The 21,662-nt window shown below is 46.1% G+C and overlaps 1 protein-coding gene across 8 annotated transcripts in view; it reads right to left on the bottom strand.

Moving 5' to 3' along the window:
- Positions 1-21,662, bottom strand: part of LOC145344245 (monocarboxylate transporter 2-like) — a 208,563-nt gene that overhangs the window by 22,490 nt on the left and 164,411 nt on the right. For 7 of the 8 annotated variants that reach the window (XM_080191268.1, XM_080191273.1, XM_080191267.1 and 4 more), the window contains 2 exons: positions 16,453-16,596; positions 15,061-15,897 (listed from right to left, as the gene is read on the bottom strand). In XM_080191268.1, coding sequence (XP_080047394.1) covers positions 15,061-15,897; positions 16,453-16,596 — 981 coding nt within the window. Of the gene's footprint in view, positions 1-15,040; positions 15,898-16,452; positions 16,597-21,662 lie in introns of those variants that run through there. The other variant, XM_080191275.1, reaches the window with a different exon arrangement.

Below are 21,662 nucleotides of genomic sequence, written 5' to 3'. Positions count from 1 at the left end.
TACTGTGTGCAGTTTTGGTCGCCGCACTTACGCAAGGATATTTTGGCCTTGGAGGGAGTGCAGAGGAGGTTTACTAGGCTGATACCGGAGTTGAGGGGGTTGAGCTATGAGGAGAGGCTGAATAAACTAGGCTTGTACTCGTTAGAGTTTAGAAGAATGAGGGGAGATCTCATTGAGACGTATAAGATGATGAATGGGATGGATAGGATAGAGGTGGACAGACTCTTCCCGCTCAGAAAGGACAGTAGGACTAGGGGGCACAGCCTCAAGATAAAGGGGGAGCGGTTTAGAACGGAGTTGAGGAGGAACTTCTTCACTCAAAGGGTGGTGAATCTCTGGAATTCTCTGCCCGTTGAAGTGGTGGAGGCTACCTCGCTAAATATTTTTAAGATGCGGGTTGATGGGTTTTTGATAAGCGAGGGGATTAAGGGTTATGGGGAGAGGGCGGGAATGTGGAACTGAGCCATGACAGATCAGCCATGATCTTATTGAATGGCGGGGCAGGCTCGAAGGGCTAGATGGCCTACTCCTGCTCCTATTTCTTATGTTCTTATGGCCATGGTGTGCAAATAGTTAATAATTCACTGAACTGGCAAGCATGTCCTTTTCAGAAATAACCCGTTGAGGTCAAGAGAGGAGATGGCAACTCGGGAGCTATTAACCTCCTCCTCACCTGATCACCACACATTATACAGCCAATAATATATTATTTTATAATTGCAACTGCTATTGTAATGCAGCAAATGTGGCAGCCAGGTTACACAGGAAGATTCCACAAACAGAGATATAATAATGGCCAATCTATTATAATGCTTAAGCACTGCTGCCTCACAGCGCCAGGGACCCAGGTTCAATTCTGGTGTCGGGTGTCTGTCTGTGAGGATGTTCTCCCCGTGTCAGCGTGGGTTTCCTTCGGGTGCTCTGGTTTCCTCCCACACTCCAAAGATGTGCTGGTTAGATGGATTAGCCATGCTAAATTCTCCCTCAGTGTCCCCAGATATGTAGGTTAGATGGATTAGCCATGGGAAATGTGTGGGGATATAAGGATAGGGAGGGGCAGACGGCCTGGGTAAGATACTCTGTCAGAGAGCTCGTGCAGACTTGATGGGCCGAATGTCACACGGTTAAGAGATAAACAGAAGTCCCCTGATCACCTTCACAATAATGCCATGTGGGCTGGAATTCTCACGCCGGCAGGATTCTCCGGTTCCACTGACAATATAGGCTTGGTTCCCGCTAGCATGGGGTGACATCATTGGGAATTCCCATTGACAGCAGTGGGACCAGAGAATCCCACCGCGAGCAAACAATGCACCACCTTCCCTCTGGCTGGGAGGCAGAGAATGTCACCTGTGATCTTTTACATCCACCTAAGGGCAGAGGGGGGACTCATGCAAAAGACGGCACCCCTGACAGTGTGGCTCCCCTTCAATACTACACTAATTTAAAATTTTTTAAAAGTTTATTTATTAGGGGTGGCATGGTGGCACAGTGCTTAGCACTTGCCGCCTCACATCACCAGGGACCTGGGTTCGATTCCCAGTTTGGGTCACTGTCTGTGTGGAGATTGCACATTCTCCCCTGTGTTTGCATGGGTTTCCTCTGGATGCTCCGGTTTCCTTCCACAATCCAAAGATGTGCTGGTTAGGTGCATTAGCCATGTTAAATTCTCCCTCAGTGTACCCAAACAGATGCTGGAGTTGGTGACTAGGAGATTGCAATATGAATGTAAGCCTACTTGTGACTAATAAATAAACTAAACTAGTGTCACAAGTAGGCTTACATTAACACTACAATGAAGTTACTGCAAAAATCCCCCAATCGCCACACTTGGCACCTGTTCAGGTACACTGAGGGAGAAGTTAGCATGACCAATGCATCTAACCAGCACGCCTTTCCGATTGTGGGAGAAAACCAGAGCACCCAGACAAAACCCACAGAGACACAGGGAGAATGTGCAGACTCAGCATAGACAGTGACCCAAGCCAGGAATCGAACCTGGGTCCCTGGTGCCACCACCATGTCACTCCTGTCTATCTTTTTGTGTTCGAGTCTCTGTGGTGGGACTTGAACCCTTTGATTCAGAGGCAGGAGTGCTACCATTAAGGTCTGGCTGACCCCTGCTGGTGATAAAATTCCTGTATGAGGTGAGCTTAGTTGCTCTCAAACCCACTTCTCTGTAGCTATGAGCACAGAGAGCAAAACTGCCACTGAATCGATAAATACTTTGGGCATTGTAGATGGAACTTTGCTGTGAAATTTAGCACTGATGCCTCTCAGCGCTGGGGAGCCAGGTTCAATGTCTGTGGCACATCCTCCCAGTGTTTGCATGGGTTTCCTCTGGGTGCTCTGGTTTGCTCCAAAGGTGTGTGGGTTAGGTGGATTGTCCGTGCCAATCTCCCTTAGTATCAGGCAGATTAGCAGGGTAAATGCGTGGGGTTATGGGGATACAGCCTGGGTGGTTTGTTGTTGGTGCAGACTCAATGGGCTGAATGGTGTCCTTCTGCTTTCTACTCTAGAGATTCTATTCTGTGAAACGGGATATTTTGTACGTTAGGGGTACTTGACACTGAAACTCAATGCCTAAAATTCCATTACCTAGCACCAGTATCCCATACCTTGTTGAACACAAAATTCTTGCTAAAAATTAGATATGCCTTTTTCAATGGGCATACATAAAATGCCTAACATCGAGGATATGGGTAGCGCCAACTGGCAGCATGGCTGTCTCTGGAGACAAAGGTCGACAACCTAATAAGCCTGGCAGGCAATGAGAACTGCTGACACTCTGTGAAATTATAAACTCCCCTCTCGTGACAACACGAGTGCTTAGTCATCCCAAGGTTATTGCCTGACACTTGAGTGCTTCGGCTGAGTACAAAGAGATTGAGAAGTGCCCTCTCGCATACTGAAATGACACTAAACACTCAGAGCAAAAGAAAAGGTGTAATACGGTATTGTGTCTGGGTGTGTAACACCATGCTGAAGTCAATGTATCGGAAAGGATTTCTTAGTGTTACAGTGTGAATCCTATTACCTGCATCAGACATAGAGGAAAGTGCAGCAGCAGCTGTAATATCAATGACTAGGACAGTTATATATTAGGGAAATTAGCTTATTCAGGAATTAGGAAGTTCAATCATTCGAACTTCCACGCTATTTGAAAACTGTGTTCTTTTTTAGGTCATCCAATGTAGGTATTGACAAATGTGTCTAATCATCTGTCAAAGGCTTCTATCCTATTTGATTTATTATTGTCACCTGTGTTGGGATACAGAGATAGGTATAGTTTTTTTGTGCGCGATACATGTTAAAATGACAAATTGGTATTAGATGTAATGTGACCAATCGGAACAAGATGTAAGGGTCAGCTGACTCAGTAGAACATCAAACCAACTACAGAGTGATGTAATAGACAGCTGACCATTTGATTCGCTATAAATAAAGAACTATGTAGAATTGTGGGCCGCCTGGAATGGCCCAGGGCGAGGCCCCAAGTTTGGAGTAACAGTGTTTCTTTATTAAACCCTTTCTTTGATTTATAAGTTGGAGTAAGCTTTGTTCTTGTTTCATGAGCTACATTTTGCAGCTAAAAACATTGGTGGATCTGCTTTTAATTAGACACAGCCAGTCTTCAGCAATATAGAATGTACAGCGAAATATCAAACCCTTAATGCATCACTTAACCCATATGCACATGTGTTCAATTTCCGCAATACAAAGCATGCCGTTCATAGGGTACAAAGGGGGGAAGGAAAGGAGAGGGTGCAGAATGTAGTGTTACAGTCATAGCTAGGATGTAGAGAAAGAACAACTTAACATAAGATTGGTCCATTCAAAAGTTCGATGGCAGCAGCGTGGAAGCTATTCTTGAGTTCTCGTTTTTCTGAGGCAGCGGGACATGTAGACAGAGTTAATGGATGGGAGGTTGGTTTGCGAGGCAAGTGATTGAGGGAATAAACATTCCCAGTTGTTCCTACTCTAGACAATGATTAAGTTCCGTGGACTTAGGTAAGCAGAGCATTTGATTTCAATTATTGTCACATTTATTGGTATACAGTGAAAAACATTGTTTCAGTTTAAGTTTATTGATTAGTGTCACAAGTAGGTTTACATTGACACTGCAATGAAGTCACTGTGAAAATCCCCTAGTCACCACACTCCAGCACCTATTTGGGTATGCTGAGGGAGAGTTTAGCATGGCCTATGCATCTAACCAGCATGTCTTTTGGACTGTGGGAGGAAACTGGAGCGCCTGGAGGAAACCCATGCAGATACAGGAAGAACAAGCAGAATTTGCACCAACAGTGATCCAAGCTGGGAATCAAACTCAGGTCCCTGGTGCTGTGAGGCTGTAGTGCTATATGGACAAAACCTACTTTTCATAGAGTACATAGCGGAGAAGGAAATGAGAGAGTGCAGAATATAGTGTTGCAGTCATAGCTGGTGTGTAGAGAAAGATCAGCTTAATATATGCCAGGTCCATTCAAAAGTCTGATGGCAGCAGAGAAGAAGCTGTTCTTGAGTCAGTTGGTACGCATTCTCAGACATTTTCCCAACAGAAAAAGGTGGAAAATGGTATGTCCGGGGTGCCTGGCATCCTTGATTACACTGGCTGCTTTTCCAAGGCAGCAGGAAATGTTGACAGAGTCAATTGATGGGAGGCTGGTTTGCGTAATAGACTGGGCTACATCACAACCTTTTGTAGTTTCCTGCCCCTATTAGTAGAGAGTTTTGCCTCTCTTTTAGGCAAAGAAATTCCAACAGATATAAATCTCTCAGGAGCTTAATTCAGAGACTAAAGCAAGATGATGGCTTTGCTACTTGCTGACACAAAAAGGAAATCACTTTCAACTTAAATGTTAATCTGATGCTGTCAGAACTACACTGGAATGTAAATGAGGTAGTTTAACCAGCACCAGATTCTCCCAAGCAATGGAGAGTTGTAGTTCAGCAATATAATTGTTTTGTTCTTGAATAACATACTTGAAGGTTACATGGATTGAGTTGCTTGTTCCATCCTTCCAGGGGAGAGTGAGATCTTAGCTCTTTCTCTAAGAATGAGGCTGGAAGTGAGTCAAATGGAAGATTTTTATCCTCCTTCTATAAGATGTCATAGATTCAGAAAGGATGGGATCTAGCTTAATCTTCTCCAACCATTGTAAGAAGTCTCACAACACCAGGTTAAAGTTCAACAGGTTTATTTGGAATCACGAGCTTTTGGAGGACTGCTGCTTGGGCATTGCCCCAGACAGCTGTGACCAGCAGCTCTGTTGGTGCGGGATGGTTCCACAGGAACTTTTGTACACTGGAGCAGTCCTTGAAAGTGACACCCAATTTTATAAGGGCCTGGCAGGGTGGGCTCTCCACTGGTGCTGGCAGCTTCATGCCACTTTTTCTGCCCACTATCACACTCTAAAGTTGATTTATTAGTGTCACAAGTAGGCTTACATTAACACTGCAATAAAGTTACTGTGAAAATCCCCTAGTCGCCACACTCCGGCGCCTGTTCGGGTACACTAAGGGGGAATTTAGCATGGCCAATGCACCTAACCAGCACGTCTTTAGGACTGTGGGAGGAAACCGGAGCACCCAAAGGAAACCCACGCAGACACGGGGAGAATGTGCAGACTCCACACAGACAATGACCCGAGGCGGAACTGAACCCGGGGCCCTAATGCTGTGAGGTAGTAGTGCTAATCACTGTGCCACCCACTGTGCCATCCATAGGAAGAGGAGAGACAGGTAGAAATTTGATCACCATATTTCTACCTGTCTCCCCTCCTCCAATGGGTGTGCACCATTGTGATTAGTGGGGATTGTGAATTCTTAATAAGTTGTCTGGAACGGTGACAGAGATGCTTGTGACAAGGTATTAGCAAGAAGAGGTCTCAACAAGAACACCAACAACATGCATTTAGACAATGCCTTTAACATGGTAAAACATCCCAAGGCACTTTGTGGGAGAACTATTAATCACAATGTGACAGCAAGCTACATAGGTAGGAGATATTGGAACAGGTGTAGGTAGCTTTTTAGAAACATCTGCATTACAACATTTACACAGCAGTTACACTTCAAAAAGTACTTCCTTGGTTGTAAAGCGCTTGAGATACCTGATAGTCATGAACAGTGTTATGCAAATTCATATAATTACGCTCTGTTATTTTAAATGAGGCAAAAGAGAGAGATGTGGAGATGCTTAGAGAAAGAATTCCAGAGCTTAGGGCCTCAGCAGCTGAAGACAAGGCTACCATTCATAGAACAATGCAAATTAGCAATGGGCAAGAGAGCAGAATTGGAGGAATACAGATACCCAGGAGTATTGTGAGGATGGAGATGATTACAGAGGCAGTGAAGCCATGGAGGAATTTGGAAACAAAGGGGAGAATTTTAAAATTGACATGTAATTAATAAGGTGCACCAGAAACAGAAGTTTTTTTCTACTTATGAGAGATTTGATTCATTCCACCCTCCTCCACTCCCAGTCCCTGCCAGAGGATGGGGATTTGTTGGTTATTTTATAGAATAACAAATACCTAAGCCAGAGTAGGATTTGTTCTTTGGGCAACATGTACTATTATAACAGTGTTCCTGAGATGATGCATTGTGTTGGAGAAAGCGTATCGATTGCAGCTGAAGTGACATCTCAATATTGGTGGAACATCAATTAAATAGTTCTTTAAGTAGAATTGTAAAGTTCTAATCCACAATGTTAGTTAAATTAAAATTATATTGCTAAAAACAAACACATGTTATCAAAGCTTTCATCTTGCACTCAGTTGGACAATTTGCAACAACATTACCCTCTTTACATTTGGTATTCTTGCAAAATGTCCTCATGAGTGTAAGACAAAAAACTTTGATAGGAGGTGTCTTTTCATCATTATTGTGGTATTCTTTAATACCAAATGACTATTTATAAATATATAGTTCTAATTATAGGGCTATATATTATTTAAAGTTTAAAGTTTTAAAATTTATTTATTTATGTCATTAGTAGGCTTACATTAACACCAGGGCTGCAGGCTATGGATTAAATTGACTCATAGTGACATTTTGGTACAGTGGTTGGCACTGATGCCTCACAACGCCAGGGACCCCAGTTCAATTCCCGGCTTGGGTCACTGTCTGTGTGGAGTCTGCATGCCTTCCCTGTGTCTGCATGGGTTTTATCTGCGTGCTCCACTTTCCTACCAAAGTCCGAAAGACATGCTGGTTAGATGCATTGACCGTGCCAAATTCTTCCTCAGTGTACCCTGTATTCTCAGACTGTGACCCTTGGTTCTGGGCACCCCGGCTATGGGGAATACCCTCCCTTGCACCCACCCTGTCTACTCCTGTTAGAATTTTATAGATTTCTGTGAGATTCCACCACCGAACCCCCACCTCATTCTTCTGAACTCCAATGAATAAATTTTTAACTTCTTGGTTCGTTTGATGTCTCCACCATCAAAAGTACCATTGGTGACAACCATTTAGGAAGGATAGGCAGGAGGAAAGAGGGGGTGGCGTAGCTCTGCTGATTAAGGACAGCATCAAGGTGGTAGCAAGGGATGATATCGGAGCCAAAGAGCAGAAAGTGGAATCGTTGTGGGTGGAGATTAGGAACAGCAAAGGGAGGAAGACGCTGGTGGGTGTCATCTATAGGCCCCCGAATAATGATCTGGAGGTGGGGCGGGCTGTTAACGCGCAAATAAGTGCGGCGTGCAGGAATGGGACGGCAGTAGTTATGGGGGATTTCAATCTGCATATTGATTGGTCGACCCATGTTGGACGAGGTGGGCTCGAGGAGGAGTTCTTGGAATGCTGCCGGGATAGTTTCCTGGAACAGTGTGCGTTGGAGCCGACGAGGGAGCGAGCTATCTTGGATCTGGTGCTATGTAATGAGGCGGGTAGAATTAGGGACCTTGCGGTGAAGGATCCTCTTGGAGAGAGTGATCATTGTATGGTGGGGTTTCTGTTGCAGATGGAGGAGGAGAAAGTGGGTTCCCGGACACGCGTCCTTTGTTTGAATAGAGGGGAGTATGGTAGGATGAGAGAAGAATTGGCGAATGTGGACTGGGGGAGCGCGTTGGAAGGTAGGTCTGCTGAGGAGCAGTGGAGGATCTTTAAGGAGATCTTTCTTGGTGCTCAGCAGAAATTTATTCCGATGGTTAAAAAGGACCGTAGGAAGAGAGGTAATAAGCCGTGGATAACGAAGGAGGTGAAGGAAAGTGTTAAATTAAAAGCGGAGGAATTTAGAGTAGCTAAGAGCAGTGGGCGAGAAGAGGATTGGGAAAGGTTTAAATGTCAACAAAGATTGACAAAAAAGTTGATAAAGGAGGGTAGAAGAAGCTATGAAGCTGGGCTAACGCTTAATATAAAAAAGGATAGCAAGAGTTTTTATAAATATATAAAAAGGAAGAGGCTGGCTAGGGTGAACGTTGGTCCCTTAGAGGATGAGAAAGGGGACCTAGTGGTAGGGGATGGGGATATGGCTAAGGTCTTGAATAACTTTTTTGTTTCTGTCTTCACGGAGGAGGACGTGAATAATTTGCCGGGTGTTAGCGATGGAAAGGTGGTAGGACTGGAGGGTCTTAATGACATTACTGTTACTAGAGAGGTGGTGCGCGACAGACTGGAGGGGCTGATTGTGGACAAGTCCCCAGGACCGGATGAAATGCATCCGAGGGTTCTGAAAGAAATGGCGGAGGTTATAGTGGATGCCTTGGTGGTTATTTTCCAGACGTCGCTGGATTCCGGGGAAGTGCCGGAAGATTGGAAAACATAAGAACATAAGAACATAAGAACATAAGAAATAGGAGCAGGAGTAGGCCATCTGGCCCTTCGAGCCTGCCCCGCCATTCAATAAGATCATGGCTGATCTGTCGTGGCTCAGTTCCACTTTCCCGCCCTCTCCCCATAACCCTTAATCCCCTCTCTTATCAAAAACCCATCAACCCGCTTCTTAAAAATATTTAGCGAGGCAGCCTCCACCACTTCAACGGGCAGAGAATTCTAGAGATTCACCACCCTTTGAGTGAAGAAGTTCCTCCTCAACTCCGTTCTGAACCGCCCCCCCTTTATCTTGAGGCTGTGCCCCCTAGTCCTACTGTCTTTTTTGAGCGGGAAGAGTCTTTCCACCTCTATCCTATCCATCCCATTCATCATCTTATACGTCTCAATGAGATCTCCCCTCATTCTTCTAAACTCTAACGAGTACAAGCCTAGTTTATTCAGCCTCTCCTCATAGCTCAACCCCCTCAACTCCGGTATCAGCCTAGTAAACCTCCTCTGCACTCCCTCCAAGGCCAAAATATCCTTGCGCAGGTGCGGCGCCCAAAACTGCACACAGTACGCCGTTGTTTAAGAAGGGTGCCAGGCAAAAGGCGGGGAATTATAGGCCGGTTAGTTTAACGTCTGTGGTAGGTAAAATGTTAGAATCCGTCATTAAGGAGGAAATTGCGAGGCATCTTGAAGGGAATTGCTTGATAGGGCAGACGCAGCACGGTTTCATTAAAGGGAAGTCGTGTCTGACAAATTTACTGGAGTTCTATGAGGATGTGTCTAGGGCGGTGGATAGAGGAGAGCCGGTGGATGTGGTCTTTCTAGATTTTCAGAAGGTGTTTGATAAGGTACCTCACAAGAGGTTACTGCAGAAGGTCAGAGGACATGGAGTTGGGGGTAGGGTGTTAGCGTGGATAGAGGATTGGTTGTCAAATAGGAGGCAGAGAGTGGGGGTCAATGGGTGCTATTCGGATTGGCGGTTGGTGACTAGTGGGGTGCCCCAGGGGTCGGTGCTGGGGCCTCAGCTATTTACCATTTATATAGATGATCTGGAGGAGGGAACCGAGTGTAGGGTGTCGAAATTTGCTGATGACACCAAGATTGGGGGAAAGGCAAATTGTGCGGAGGGTGTGGAGAGTCTGCAGAAGGATCTAGATAGGCTGGGCGAATGGGCCAGGAAATGGCAAATGGAATTTAATGTTGGCAAGTGTGAGGTGGTCCACTTTGGTAGGAAGAATGGTAGGAAGGACTATTACTTACGTGGTGAAAAACTGCAGCAGGCGACGGTGCAGAGGGACCTCGGGGTCCTTGTGCATGAGTCGCAAAAACCCAGCTTGCAGGTGCAGCAGGTGGTCAGGAAGGCGAATGGGATGCTGGCCTTCATAGCGAGGGGGATTGAATATAAAAGTAGGGAGGTCTTGCTGCAGCTGTATAGGGCATTGGTGAGGCCGCAGCTGGAGTACTGTGTGCAGTTTTGGGCGCCGCACCTGCGCAAGGATATTTTGGCCTTGGAGGGAGTGCAGAGGAGGTTTACTAGGCTGATACCGGAGTTGAGGGGGTTGAGCTATGAGGAGAGGCTGAATAAACTAGGCTTGTACTCGTTAGAGTTTAGAAGAATGAGGGGAGATCTCATTGAGACATATAAGATGATGAATGGGATGGATAGGATAGAGGTGGAGAGACTCTTCCCGCTCAAAAAAGACAGTAGGACTAGGGGGCACAGCCTCAAGATAAAGGGGGGGCGGTTTAGAACGGAGTTGAGGAGGAACTTTTTCACTCAAAGGGTGGTGAATCTCTGGAATTCTCTGCCCGTTGAAGTGGTGGAGGCTGCATCGCTAAATATTTTTAAGAAGCGGGTTGATGGGTTTTTGATAAGAGAGGGGATTAAGGGTTATGGGGAGAGGGCGGGAAAGTGGAACTGAGCCACGACAGATCAGCCATGATCTTATTGAATGGCGGGGCAGGCTCGAAGGGCCAGATGGCCTACTCCTGCTCCTATTTCTTATGTTCTTATGTTCTTATGTCGGAGAAGTAGGCCAGGATTTTGCTGTTGGGAGTGGTGACAACCAAAAATGATGACAATGATGTGAGGAAGACCAAAGCGCACTGATAGAGTGACCTTAGGGGATGTGTTATCTCCGTTGGTAAGATAGCTAGAAGGTGATGTAGAGTAACACTGGCAGGATAGAATCAATCCTCATAACAGCTGAGCTAGTTTTTGGGGACCACCTTTTGATAAACAGATTTTATTTTTACATTTTAATGGCATCAAGCGGCATGGGGAGAAAGCAGGAACGTGACATTGAGATAGAGAGTGAGGTATGACCATAGTGAATGGTGGAGCAGGCTCTGGGGGTGAAAGGCCTAGTCCTGCTCTTAGTTTCTATGTCTTCTCACCTGATTTCAGAATGATATCATGACCAATCATCGATAAATTCAGACAATTATACTTCACGAAGAATGATAATACCTTTCAAACATAAAATTCCCATGACGCTCATCCATGGATTACCAAGAGGGTGCTGCATTGCCGGTGGTGCTGTCATTTGGGCGAGTTGTTGAATGTTTCTGTACACTTCTTGGTTTCACGTAATCACAGAATAGAACCATAGAAGTGCAGAAAGTGGCCATTCGGCCCTTTGCACCCACTCTTCAAAAGAACATTCCACCCAGATCCTCCCCTCCGCTCTATCCCTGTAACCCCGTGCATTTACCAGTGCAGATCCACCTAACCTACACATCTATGGAGCGTGGGAGGAAACCGGACCACCTGGAGGAAACCCACGCAGACATGGGGAGACCATGTAAACTTTGCACAGACAGTCACCCGAGGTTGGAATTGAGCCTGGGTCCCTGGTGTTGTGAGGCAGCAGTGTTACCTGCTGTGCCACTAATGTATGATCAACGTGACCAGTCCTAGCAGTAAATGCTTAATCAAGAGACAGGAAAAATAGAATCATAGAATTTAACAATGCAGGAGGAGGCCATTCAGCCCATCGAATCTGCACCATCATATGTCTATTATTGCTGCTTAAGTGTGCTGTGCTGGGAGAGAGAAACCTCGGATCTTGTTGCAGCAGAGTTTAAAGTTTTAAGTTTAAAGTTCATTTACGATTGTCACAAGTCACATTTCATCAATGCTGCAATGATGTTACTGTGAAAATCCCCTTCCAAAGGAGCTGAATTTTAAGCTATAATCAGCTTGCAAAATGGGAAGGAGTACAGTCAAACTTTACCGCACTCCTGTATTGGGGAGATACATTTTTTCCATTTGGAACCACGTCACTGTGTGAATGACTCAAAGCTCCGTTACACATTTCAGTGACAAACATCAGAACGAGTGAGGCAATTGCAAGTAAATGGACAGGCTTGCCTCCTCAGATCTTTTTCTTCCTACTTTACCCAATTGTGTGGCTGCAGTCGTCACCCTGGCAGCCTTGGAGAAAAATATAACTGATGTAATTGAGCAGAAAAGGGTTATTATATCCATTTTTTGCCACATTCCAGCTTCCTTCCTCTGTCTTCTTTCGTTCTTGAGACCTACTTTCTGTTTATTCTCGATATTTCTGCCAACCATTTCCAAGCATTTATTTTCTCTTCTTTTATTCATTCGCGGGATGTGGGCACCGCTGACTGGGCCAGCATTTATTGCCCAATTGCCCTTGAACTGAGTGGCTCAACTGCCCTCTATTTCAGAGGGCAGTCGAGGGTCAAGCACATTGCTGTGAATCTGGAGTCACACATAGGCCAGACCAGGTAAGGACAGCAGATTTCCTCTCCTAAAGGACATTGGTGAACTGAATGGGTTTTTCCTACAATTGACAATAATACAATCAGGCAGTGCAGCAAAGGCCCTTCGGCCCATTGAGTCCGCACCCACACATTAGAAACACCTGAACTCCCACCTAATTCCATCTGTCTGCACTTGGCCCATAGCCCTGAATGTTACGGTGTGCCAAGTGCTCGTCCAGATACTTCTAGAAGTATATGAGGCAACTTGGCTCTACCACCTTCCCAGGCAGAGCATTCCAGACCGTCACCAAGTGCTGGGTAAAAAGGTTTTACTCACCTCCCCCCTAAACCTACTACCCTTCACCTTGAACCTGCGTCCCCTTTGTGATTGACCCTTCAACTAAGGGGAAACAGCTGCTCTTTATCCACTCTGTCCATGTCTCTCATCATCTTGTACACCTCGATCAGGTCGCCTCTCTGCTCCAACAAAAACAACCCAAATCTAACGTTCCATCCCAGGCAACATCCTGGTGAATCTCCTCGGCACTCCCTCCAGTGCAATCACATCCTTCCGATAATGTGGCGACCAGAACTGCACACAGTGGGGGCGATTCTCCCATCGCGACCCGCATTTTTTTCCGATGGGTTGGGTCGGGTCGGGAGATGTGAACGCCAGCCATTTTGTGGGATTCGCGCGTGCGTTCCCGGCGCGTGTGCGTCTCTCAGAGCCGGAGAACAGTCATAGTCGGGACTGCGCTGGAAACCAACGGGAAGAGTTGGTTGGGTGATTTAAATCTTCTTTTAATGTATTTTAAATGAACTTTACATCTGATTATCAGGCCCGGCACAGAACTTGCCGGACCTGAGAGCATCTCCCCACCTCTCCAGGAGTATTTCACTCCAGCAGGGTTTGCAGTAGCTCCCCACGTTCGGGGGACTAGCGGGAGACCCCACCAGAGTGAAGGGGGGTAATCGGGGGGCCCCCCCTCCCCGGGGGTTGGACAGTAGAGGGTTGCTGCCCCCTGGGCATGGGCATCCTGGTAGTGTTGGACTGTGCCCCCAGCACTGCCCAAGGGACAAAGTGTCCATGCCCAGGGGGCACCTTGACACTGCCCACTGGACATCAGGCAGGGCCAAGGTGGGGCTGGGGCAATCAGTGGAGATGGGGGGGGGGAGTCCCACTGCCACTCTGCATGGGGATCAGTTTGGGCTGGAAAGAGGCCAGCAATTCGGGTGAGCTGAGGGGTGTGTGGGTGTTCTGCCGAGGGGAAGCCTGCCTCCCAGGATGGGGTCAGCGGGGGAAGGGTATCTGCTGGGGTGAGAGGGGGGGGGGATCGCCACTGCTGTTTGCGGGGGTGCTGGATATCGGGGTGCTCCGAGGCTGAGAGGGTCAAGGTTGGCCTGGGAATTGTCATGGGGGCCGCGATAGGGCCATGAGGGGGCGCTGGAGGGACAGCACTGTGGGGTCCTGGACTGACCAGTCATTGAGCTGACCAACAAACGGGGAGAGTGACAGACCGGGGCCACTGTGCATGCGCAGAGTTCCAGAACTGTTAAATTCCAGCATGAAAAGGACCTGCCCCCCTGGGTTTTTAATAACATTCATGACTGTGACCTCTGCATTACACAGAGTGGGGAGACTCGGGTCTGAAGTTGCACTGAAAAAAGACTGTCATGATCTGGATCAGTTTTCTTGACCATTCAGCACTTTTGGGAGAATCGCTCCCCCCGTATTCTAGCTGTGGTCTCACCAGAGTTCTATGCAACTCCAACATGATTTCCTTGTTTTTGCAATCTATTGATAAAGGCAAGTGACACATATGCCTTTTTCACCACCCTAGTAACATGCCCTTCTGCTTTCTGAGATCTCTGGACAAACACTCCCAGGTCCCAGGACAAACACGTGGAGGCTACCTATGTTTAAGTCATAGGTAGATAGATTTCTGATCGATAAGGGAATTAAGGGTTACAGGGAGAAAGCGGGAAAGTGGAACTGATCCACTTCAGATCAGCCATGATCTTATTGAATGGCGGGGCAGGCTCGAAGGGCTAGATGGCCTACTCCTGCTCCTATTTCTTATGTCCCTTTGTTCCACAGAATGTTCTAGTGTCCTACCATGCATTGAGCACTTGTCAAATGTCGCCTTCCAAAGTGTATCACCTCACATTTTTCAGGGTTAAATTCCATCTGCCACTTATCTGTCCATTTAACCATTCCATCTTTCATCGTCATCAGTAAGTTCTCAACTCCAGATATTTTTTATTGAATTCAAATTCCTTGGCGGGATTCAAACCCAGGTTCCCAGAACATTAATTGAGTTTCGCGTTCAGTAGCCAAGTGATAACACCACTGGGCCATCACCTCCCCGATTCGCCTTATTCTATCCATTTTGTCCAGCTTTGGATTTCCTCTTCAGTTTGATACTCGGTAAAACTCCAGTGCTAAGAATAAATATTTCACCGCACTGAAAATATGGGACAAGTTCAGCAGATGCGGGTTGCAAGCACAGCAATACACATGGTTTAATTCCAGGAGACATTAGAATACGTGACTCTTACCCGCCAATGGTGGTCCCACAAGTACCGGGCAGCACTCCACGATGGTGACGAGTCCCACTGCGCTGGAGAACCGCTTGGCGCCAACTAGGTCCATCAGCGTTTCGAAGAGAACAGCACTCACCATTCCGAAGGCAAAGCCAAAGAAGACAGTGTAGACCACCAGGCCTTTGAAGCCGGTTGCCAGTGGGCACATGACGTGGCAGAAACCATTGTAGAAGACAGCAAAGCTAAAGAAATACTGGATCTTTGGTCTTACCCATCTGGAGTTTGCAAGAAGCCCCATGCTGGGCCTTGCAAACATATCTATAAAAGCTAGAATGGAAAGCAGGAATGCTGCGGAATATTCATCTATGCCCATGTGCTTGGCATAGGGAGCCAAAAACACAATCGGGGCAAAGAAGCCAAAGAACATAATGACATTTCCAGACAAGTAGATTAGAAATCCCCGGTGTTTGAAGAGGCTCAGGTCTAGATAGTTATTAAGGACTTCACAGACACTGTTCTTCTTCTTTTTCTGCAACGGGCCATCCCCCGTGTCTTTACTCTCCTCCTTCTTTGGAGTGGACAACTGTGCGTTCTTTACGGGAGCGGGTTTGATGGGTTGTATTGGCCTCATCAAGGATCCTGCCACGCAGCAGTTCAACAGTATTGCCCCTAGGATAAAGAAGCTGCCTCTCCAACCAAATATATTAACTAAGTACTGATTCAGAGGTGCCAGAGTACTCAAGAACACCGGACTACCAGCCATCGCCAGCCCGTTGGCAATGGGGCGCTTCTTGTAAAAGTATTTGCCAATCATCGTTAAGGCTGGTTGCAGGTTGAAAGCCAATCCCATGCCTGGAAAAAAGTAAGGAGAACATTATATTGATTAATATGTGTATTAGCAATAAGGATTAATAAAATATAAATGCAATAAGAAGAAAGGAAATAGGTTGATTTTGAAAATGCACTCAAGGCATCTGGAATTGTTGTGTTTATTCCATAAGTCATATATACCACACACCAGTTTATTTGGGATCATTTATTTCACATATGTGCTTCTAAAATAATTTTGGCTTACTTTTGTAACTAAATTGTCTAACAATTAATTATATAGATTCCAAATAAACCTGTTGGACTTTAACCGGGTGTTGTGAGACTTCTTACTGTACACCTTACATGTCACTAACTTGCGAAGTGTTAAGCTTTGGTACGGTCAGAGAGAAATATCTCAGTAGAGTTCCTTGCCCTCCACTCTAGACATGACCTGAAGGCTGTCAAGTGTAATTATGAATCAAGACCACAATTCATACTCAAAGCTCCTGGTGCAGGTTGCAAGTCCCAATCTATTATCAACGCAAGCAGGTTGCGGAGGCAGCAATGCACAAGGCACATCTTCTATCCAATACTTACCTCCAATGCAGCCCACGCACAGAAAAAGCCCGATGATGCTGCTGCAAAATGAAGCAGCGATCATTCCGATTGCGCATAGCAGGCCTCCACACATCATCACTGGTCGGCATCCGTACTTGTTTACCAAGATGCTACTTACAGGACCTAAGAGGAACAAAACGAAAGGGAAAGGTTGTCATATTTCATTACCATATGGCATATATTGCTTTGCAAAGCTTGTGCAATGGAGTCATGTCCTTGAAGAAAACGTACAAACGGAAGCAAAACAAACCCATAGAATCCCTACAGTTCAGAAAGAGGCCTTTAGTGCCTTTAATTAGCTTTCCTTCACAGTAAGTGGCATGGTTAAGTGGCTTCCAAAGAGATTTCCCTATTTTATGTCAACACAGGGTGTCTTCAGTGCTATTTTCAAAAAGAATCAATTGCACGATTGCATCAACTAGTTAACGACATCACTAGAATCAATTCAACCCCTTAGCCCGTACAGCATTTTATCACATTCTTTTGGTGTATTTTTGTATTCAAATCCATTACAGCTCACCTGCTGGATTATTGAGCATTTTTCCATAGGCAGAGAAAGGGACCTCCAACTGTCCCCCCCACACATGCACACACACATGCACGCACACACGCACGCACACACACACATACACTCATGCACTCACACACACGCATGCAAACGCACATGCACACTCACATACACACACACACATTCCTGGTGGAGGTGGTCAGAGAGATGGAGGTGTGCGCATGCAAACACACACACAGGCGCACACACACACACACACACACACACACACACACACACACACACACACACACACACACACACACACACACACACACACACACACCCCTGATGGAGGTGGTCAGAGAGATGAACATCTACTTTTGGGTCTCAGTTGTATTCTATGGCTGGGATTTTCCAGCCACGCTCATCTCAAAATCGGCAAATCCCGCCTCAGGTAAATGGACCTTTCCGAGATCCGCCTCTCATCCCCTACGATTCCAGTGATGGACAGAATAAGAAAATTCACCCCAAAGGGTGGAATTTTGTTCTCTAGGCACAGAATGCTGGCTGATGTGAGGAAACTGGCATTGCAGCTCTCCAGCAGCACAGCCGAGTTTTCTCTCGAGATATTATGGCACACTGTGCACAAAAGATTTGGAGGTTCACCGTCACATTGGCAAAGGTCTGATAGAATCAGATGGGCAGAACAGTGGCAAATGGAATTTAACCCTGAAAAGCGTAAGGCGACAAATTTTGTGAGGATGAACAATACATAGACCAAAGATGTGCAGGTTAGATGGATTGGCAATGCTAAATTGCCCCTTAGTATCCCACAATGTTTAGATTGGGGGAGGAGGGGGTAGTTAGCAGGTTAAATATGTGGGGTTGCGGGAAAAGTGCTTGGGTAGGATCCTCTGTCGAAGCATCAGTGCAGACTCGATGGGCTGAGTGGCCACCTTCTGCACTGTAGGGATTCTGTGATTCCCATGATAATGAATGGTAGGATGCAAGAAAGTATCGAGAACCAGAGAGACCTTGGGGTGCGTGTACATAGATGTCTGACAGCAGCAGGACAGGTGAATAAGAATACATATGAAATGCTTGCTTTTATTAGCCGGGGCACGGAATATACAAGAGCGGGGGTTTATGATGAACACAGCGAGGGTACTGTGTGCAATTCTGGTCACCACACTATGGGAAGTTTGTGATTGCACTAGAAAGAGTGCAGAGGAGATTCTCCAGGATGTTCCCTGGGCTGGAGTGTTTCAGGTATGAAGAGAGGCTGGTTAGACTGGAGTTATTTTCCTTAGAGGAGAGGAGACTGAGGGGCGACCTGATTGAGGTGCTCAAAATTATGAGGGACATTGATTGGATAGATAGAAGGAATAGAAGAGCGGTCAATAACCGAGGGGCACAGACTGAAGGTAAGGGGCAGGAGATTCAGAAGGGGGTTTAAGATAAAGCTTCTTTGCCCAGCGGTTGGTGGGAATCTGGAACTCACTGCCTGAAACGGTGGTAGAGACAAGAGCCCTCACAACATTTAAGAAGCAATGAGATGAGTACTTGAAACACCCGTAGCATACAAGGCTTCAGACTGAGTGCTGGGAAATGGGATTCGAATAGATAGGTGCTTGATGGTCAGCACAGAGATGATAGGCCAAAGGGCCTCTTGGTACTGTGAAGCTCTATTATCATGACTCTCCCTTCTAATCTGTGTGAGTGTAGATGCATGTGTTTTACTACTTCTTCTTACCTTTTCAGTAGTTAATGAAATCACTGGGGCGATTCTCCCATCCTGCTGCACTGATTTTTTTAGCGCAGGAGATTTAAGCAGGGCTGGATTAGCGTGATGTGCGCTGGGCGTTCAGCCCCCAGTGTGTCTCCTAACGCCAGATTTCCAGCGCCATCAGCTCCACCCTGTCAGCGCCTAACCAACCACTGTGCACCATGTCAACAGCACCACCACCCCCTACTCATTGGCTATGAGGAGAGGTTGAATCAACTAAGGTTATTTACACTGGAAAGACGGAGGCTGAGGGGAGACCTGATAGAGGTCTGCAAAACTATGCGAGGCATAGACAGGGTGGATAGTCAGAGGCTTTTATCTCATAGAGTGGAAGTGTTAATGACAAAGGGTCACAGATTCAAGGTGAGAGGGGGAAAGTTTAAGGGAGATGTGCAGAGAGTGATGGGTGCCTGGAACGTACTGCCGGAGGAGGTGGTGGAAGCAGGCATATTAGCAACATTTAAGAGGAATCTGGGTGGCTACATAAATAGGAAGGGAATCGAGGGATATGCACCAAGTGAGGGCAGAGTTGTTTTTTAGTTTGGTTAGGGCAGCATGGTCAGCACAGCTTAGAGGGCTGAAGGGCCTGTTCCTGTTTTCTTTCTTCTTTGTTCTATCCTTAGATTGCAAAAATCCACAACTCTGCACATTCTGTGGCTGTTCAGGAGGGAGGGAGTTCGCACTCCTCCTCTCTAATATTATGAATGAAAGTCAATTGCATTACTTAAAAGTGAAATGTGGCAGGGTGGTGACCTGCGTACCATCACTGTCTCAGGAGTGTTCAATTCTGTCACTACATTCAAAACTAATGACTTCTGCTCAGGCAAATTCGAATACTAATAAGCATAAAAGTGTTATTTTCGTGATGTGTGGAACTACTCACAAAAGAAAACATATTTTTGATGACTAGACTATAATCATTCATCAGTTGTGTAACTGCTAGAATCCAGATTAAAATAGCTTTCCCCTTGGACTTTGTCTTGGATGGTTCTTCTCTTAATTGAATTTAAAATAGGAAAAAAATAAAACCATTCCACCCAAGCCTTTCTATGTTCCCAAACTGTTTCTCAAATACAAAAGAATATTTGGAGTATTTATTAGTGCATGATAGTTCCTTGAAAGAGTCAAGGGTCTAAATAAGCCTTTACATAGGGGAGGCAGTGTCATAGTGGTACTTTCACTGGACTAGTAATCCAGAGACCCAGGTTACATCATCAAATCCCTACAATACAGAGAGAAGCCATCTGGCCCATCAAATTTGCACTGACTACAATCCTACCCAGGCCCTATTCCTGTAACCCCACAAATTTACCCTGCTAATCCCCCTGACACTAGCGTCAATTTAGCATGGCCAATCCAGCTAACCTGCACATCTTTGGAGTGTGGGAGGAAACCGGAGCGTCCGGAGGAAATCTACACAGATATGAAGAGAATGTGCAAGCTCCACACAGACAGTCACCCAAGGCCAGAATTGAAGTTGGAACCCTGGCGCTGTAAGGCAGCAGTACGAACCACTTTGCCACCGTGTCGCCCTAACCATGCCACCCTGAGGACCCAGGTTCAAATCCCACCACGGCAGATGGCGAATTTTGAATTCAGGTTGAAAGAAAAATGGAATTAAAAGTCTATTGACGACCATGAAACCATTGACAACTGTCGTAAAAACACATCTGTTTCCTTTAGGGAAAGAAATCTGCCGTCCTTACCTAGTCTGGCCTACATGTGACTCCAGAGCCACAGCAATGTGGTTGACTCTTAAATGCCCTCTGAAATGACATAACAAGCTATCCAGTTAAAGGGCAATTAGGGGATGGACAATAAATGCTGGCCCAGCCAGCGATGCCCACATCCTGTGAACAAATCAAAAACAAATCTACCATACTGCTGCATCTTATGTTCTTATGTTCTTATGTTCATTTTACCAGGAGATATTCTGTACTATGCTACACCTAGTTAAATGAAACAGTATGACTGATGCATGATGAAATAATCATGCCAGATTTTAAAAATGTGATGAAGTCAGAGTTACTGTCCATGTAGCAGTGGACCTCCGTGTACCGCCAGGTACTGAGAGGCATGGTATTTTTGGTATTTGGTATTTTGGTATTTTTTTAATTCACTTGTGGGACATGGGCAACCCTGGCTGGCCAGTATTTATTGCCCATCTCTAGTTGCTCTTGTTCAGAGAGCAGTTGAGAGTCAACCGCATTGCTGCGGTTCTGGAGTCATATGTAGGCCAGACCGGGTATGGACGGCAGATTTCCTTCCCTAAAGGACATTAGTGTACCAGGTGGGTTTTTGTGGCAATGAGGCAGTACGGTGACATAGTGGCTGGGACTACTGCCTCACAGTGGCAGGGTTCAATTCTGGCCTGTGTGTGGAGTCTGCATGTTCTCCCCATGTCTGCATGGGTTTCCTCCGGGTGCTCCAGTTTCCTCCCATAGTCCAAAGATGTGCGGGTTAAGTTGCCTGGCCATGCTAAACTGACCCTTAATGCCAGGGGGATTAGCAGGGTATACATGTGGGGTAATGGGGATAGGGCCTGGATGGGATTGTTGTTGGTGCAGGCTTGATGGGACAACTGGCCTCCTTCTGCACGGTAGGGATTCTAATATTCCATGACAATGGTTTCATGGTCATCAGTAGATTCTTAATTCCAGACTTTTTTTATTGAGTACAAATTTCACCATCTGCCATGGTGGGATTCAAACCTTGGTCCCCAGAACATTAGCTGAGTTTCTGGATTAATAGTCTGGCAATATACCATTAGTCATGATGTGGATGTGCTGGCGTTGGACTGGGGTAAACACAGTAAAAAGTCTGACAACACCAGGTTTTAGTCCAACCGATTTATTTGATAGCTTACTATCAAATAAATCAGTTGGACTAAAACCTGGTGTTGTCAGACTTTTT

Source organism: Carcharhinus amblyrhynchos, chromosome 6 (assembly GCF_965287045.1).
Source record: "Carcharhinus amblyrhynchos chromosome 6, sCarAmb.v2.hapA, whole genome shotgun sequence".
NCBI classification, from domain to species: Eukaryota; Metazoa; Chordata; class Chondrichthyes; order Carcharhiniformes; family Carcharhinidae; genus Carcharhinus; species Carcharhinus amblyrhynchos.
Note: the sequence above shows the minus strand (reverse complement) of the source record. Positions and strands in the feature narration are given on the sequence as shown.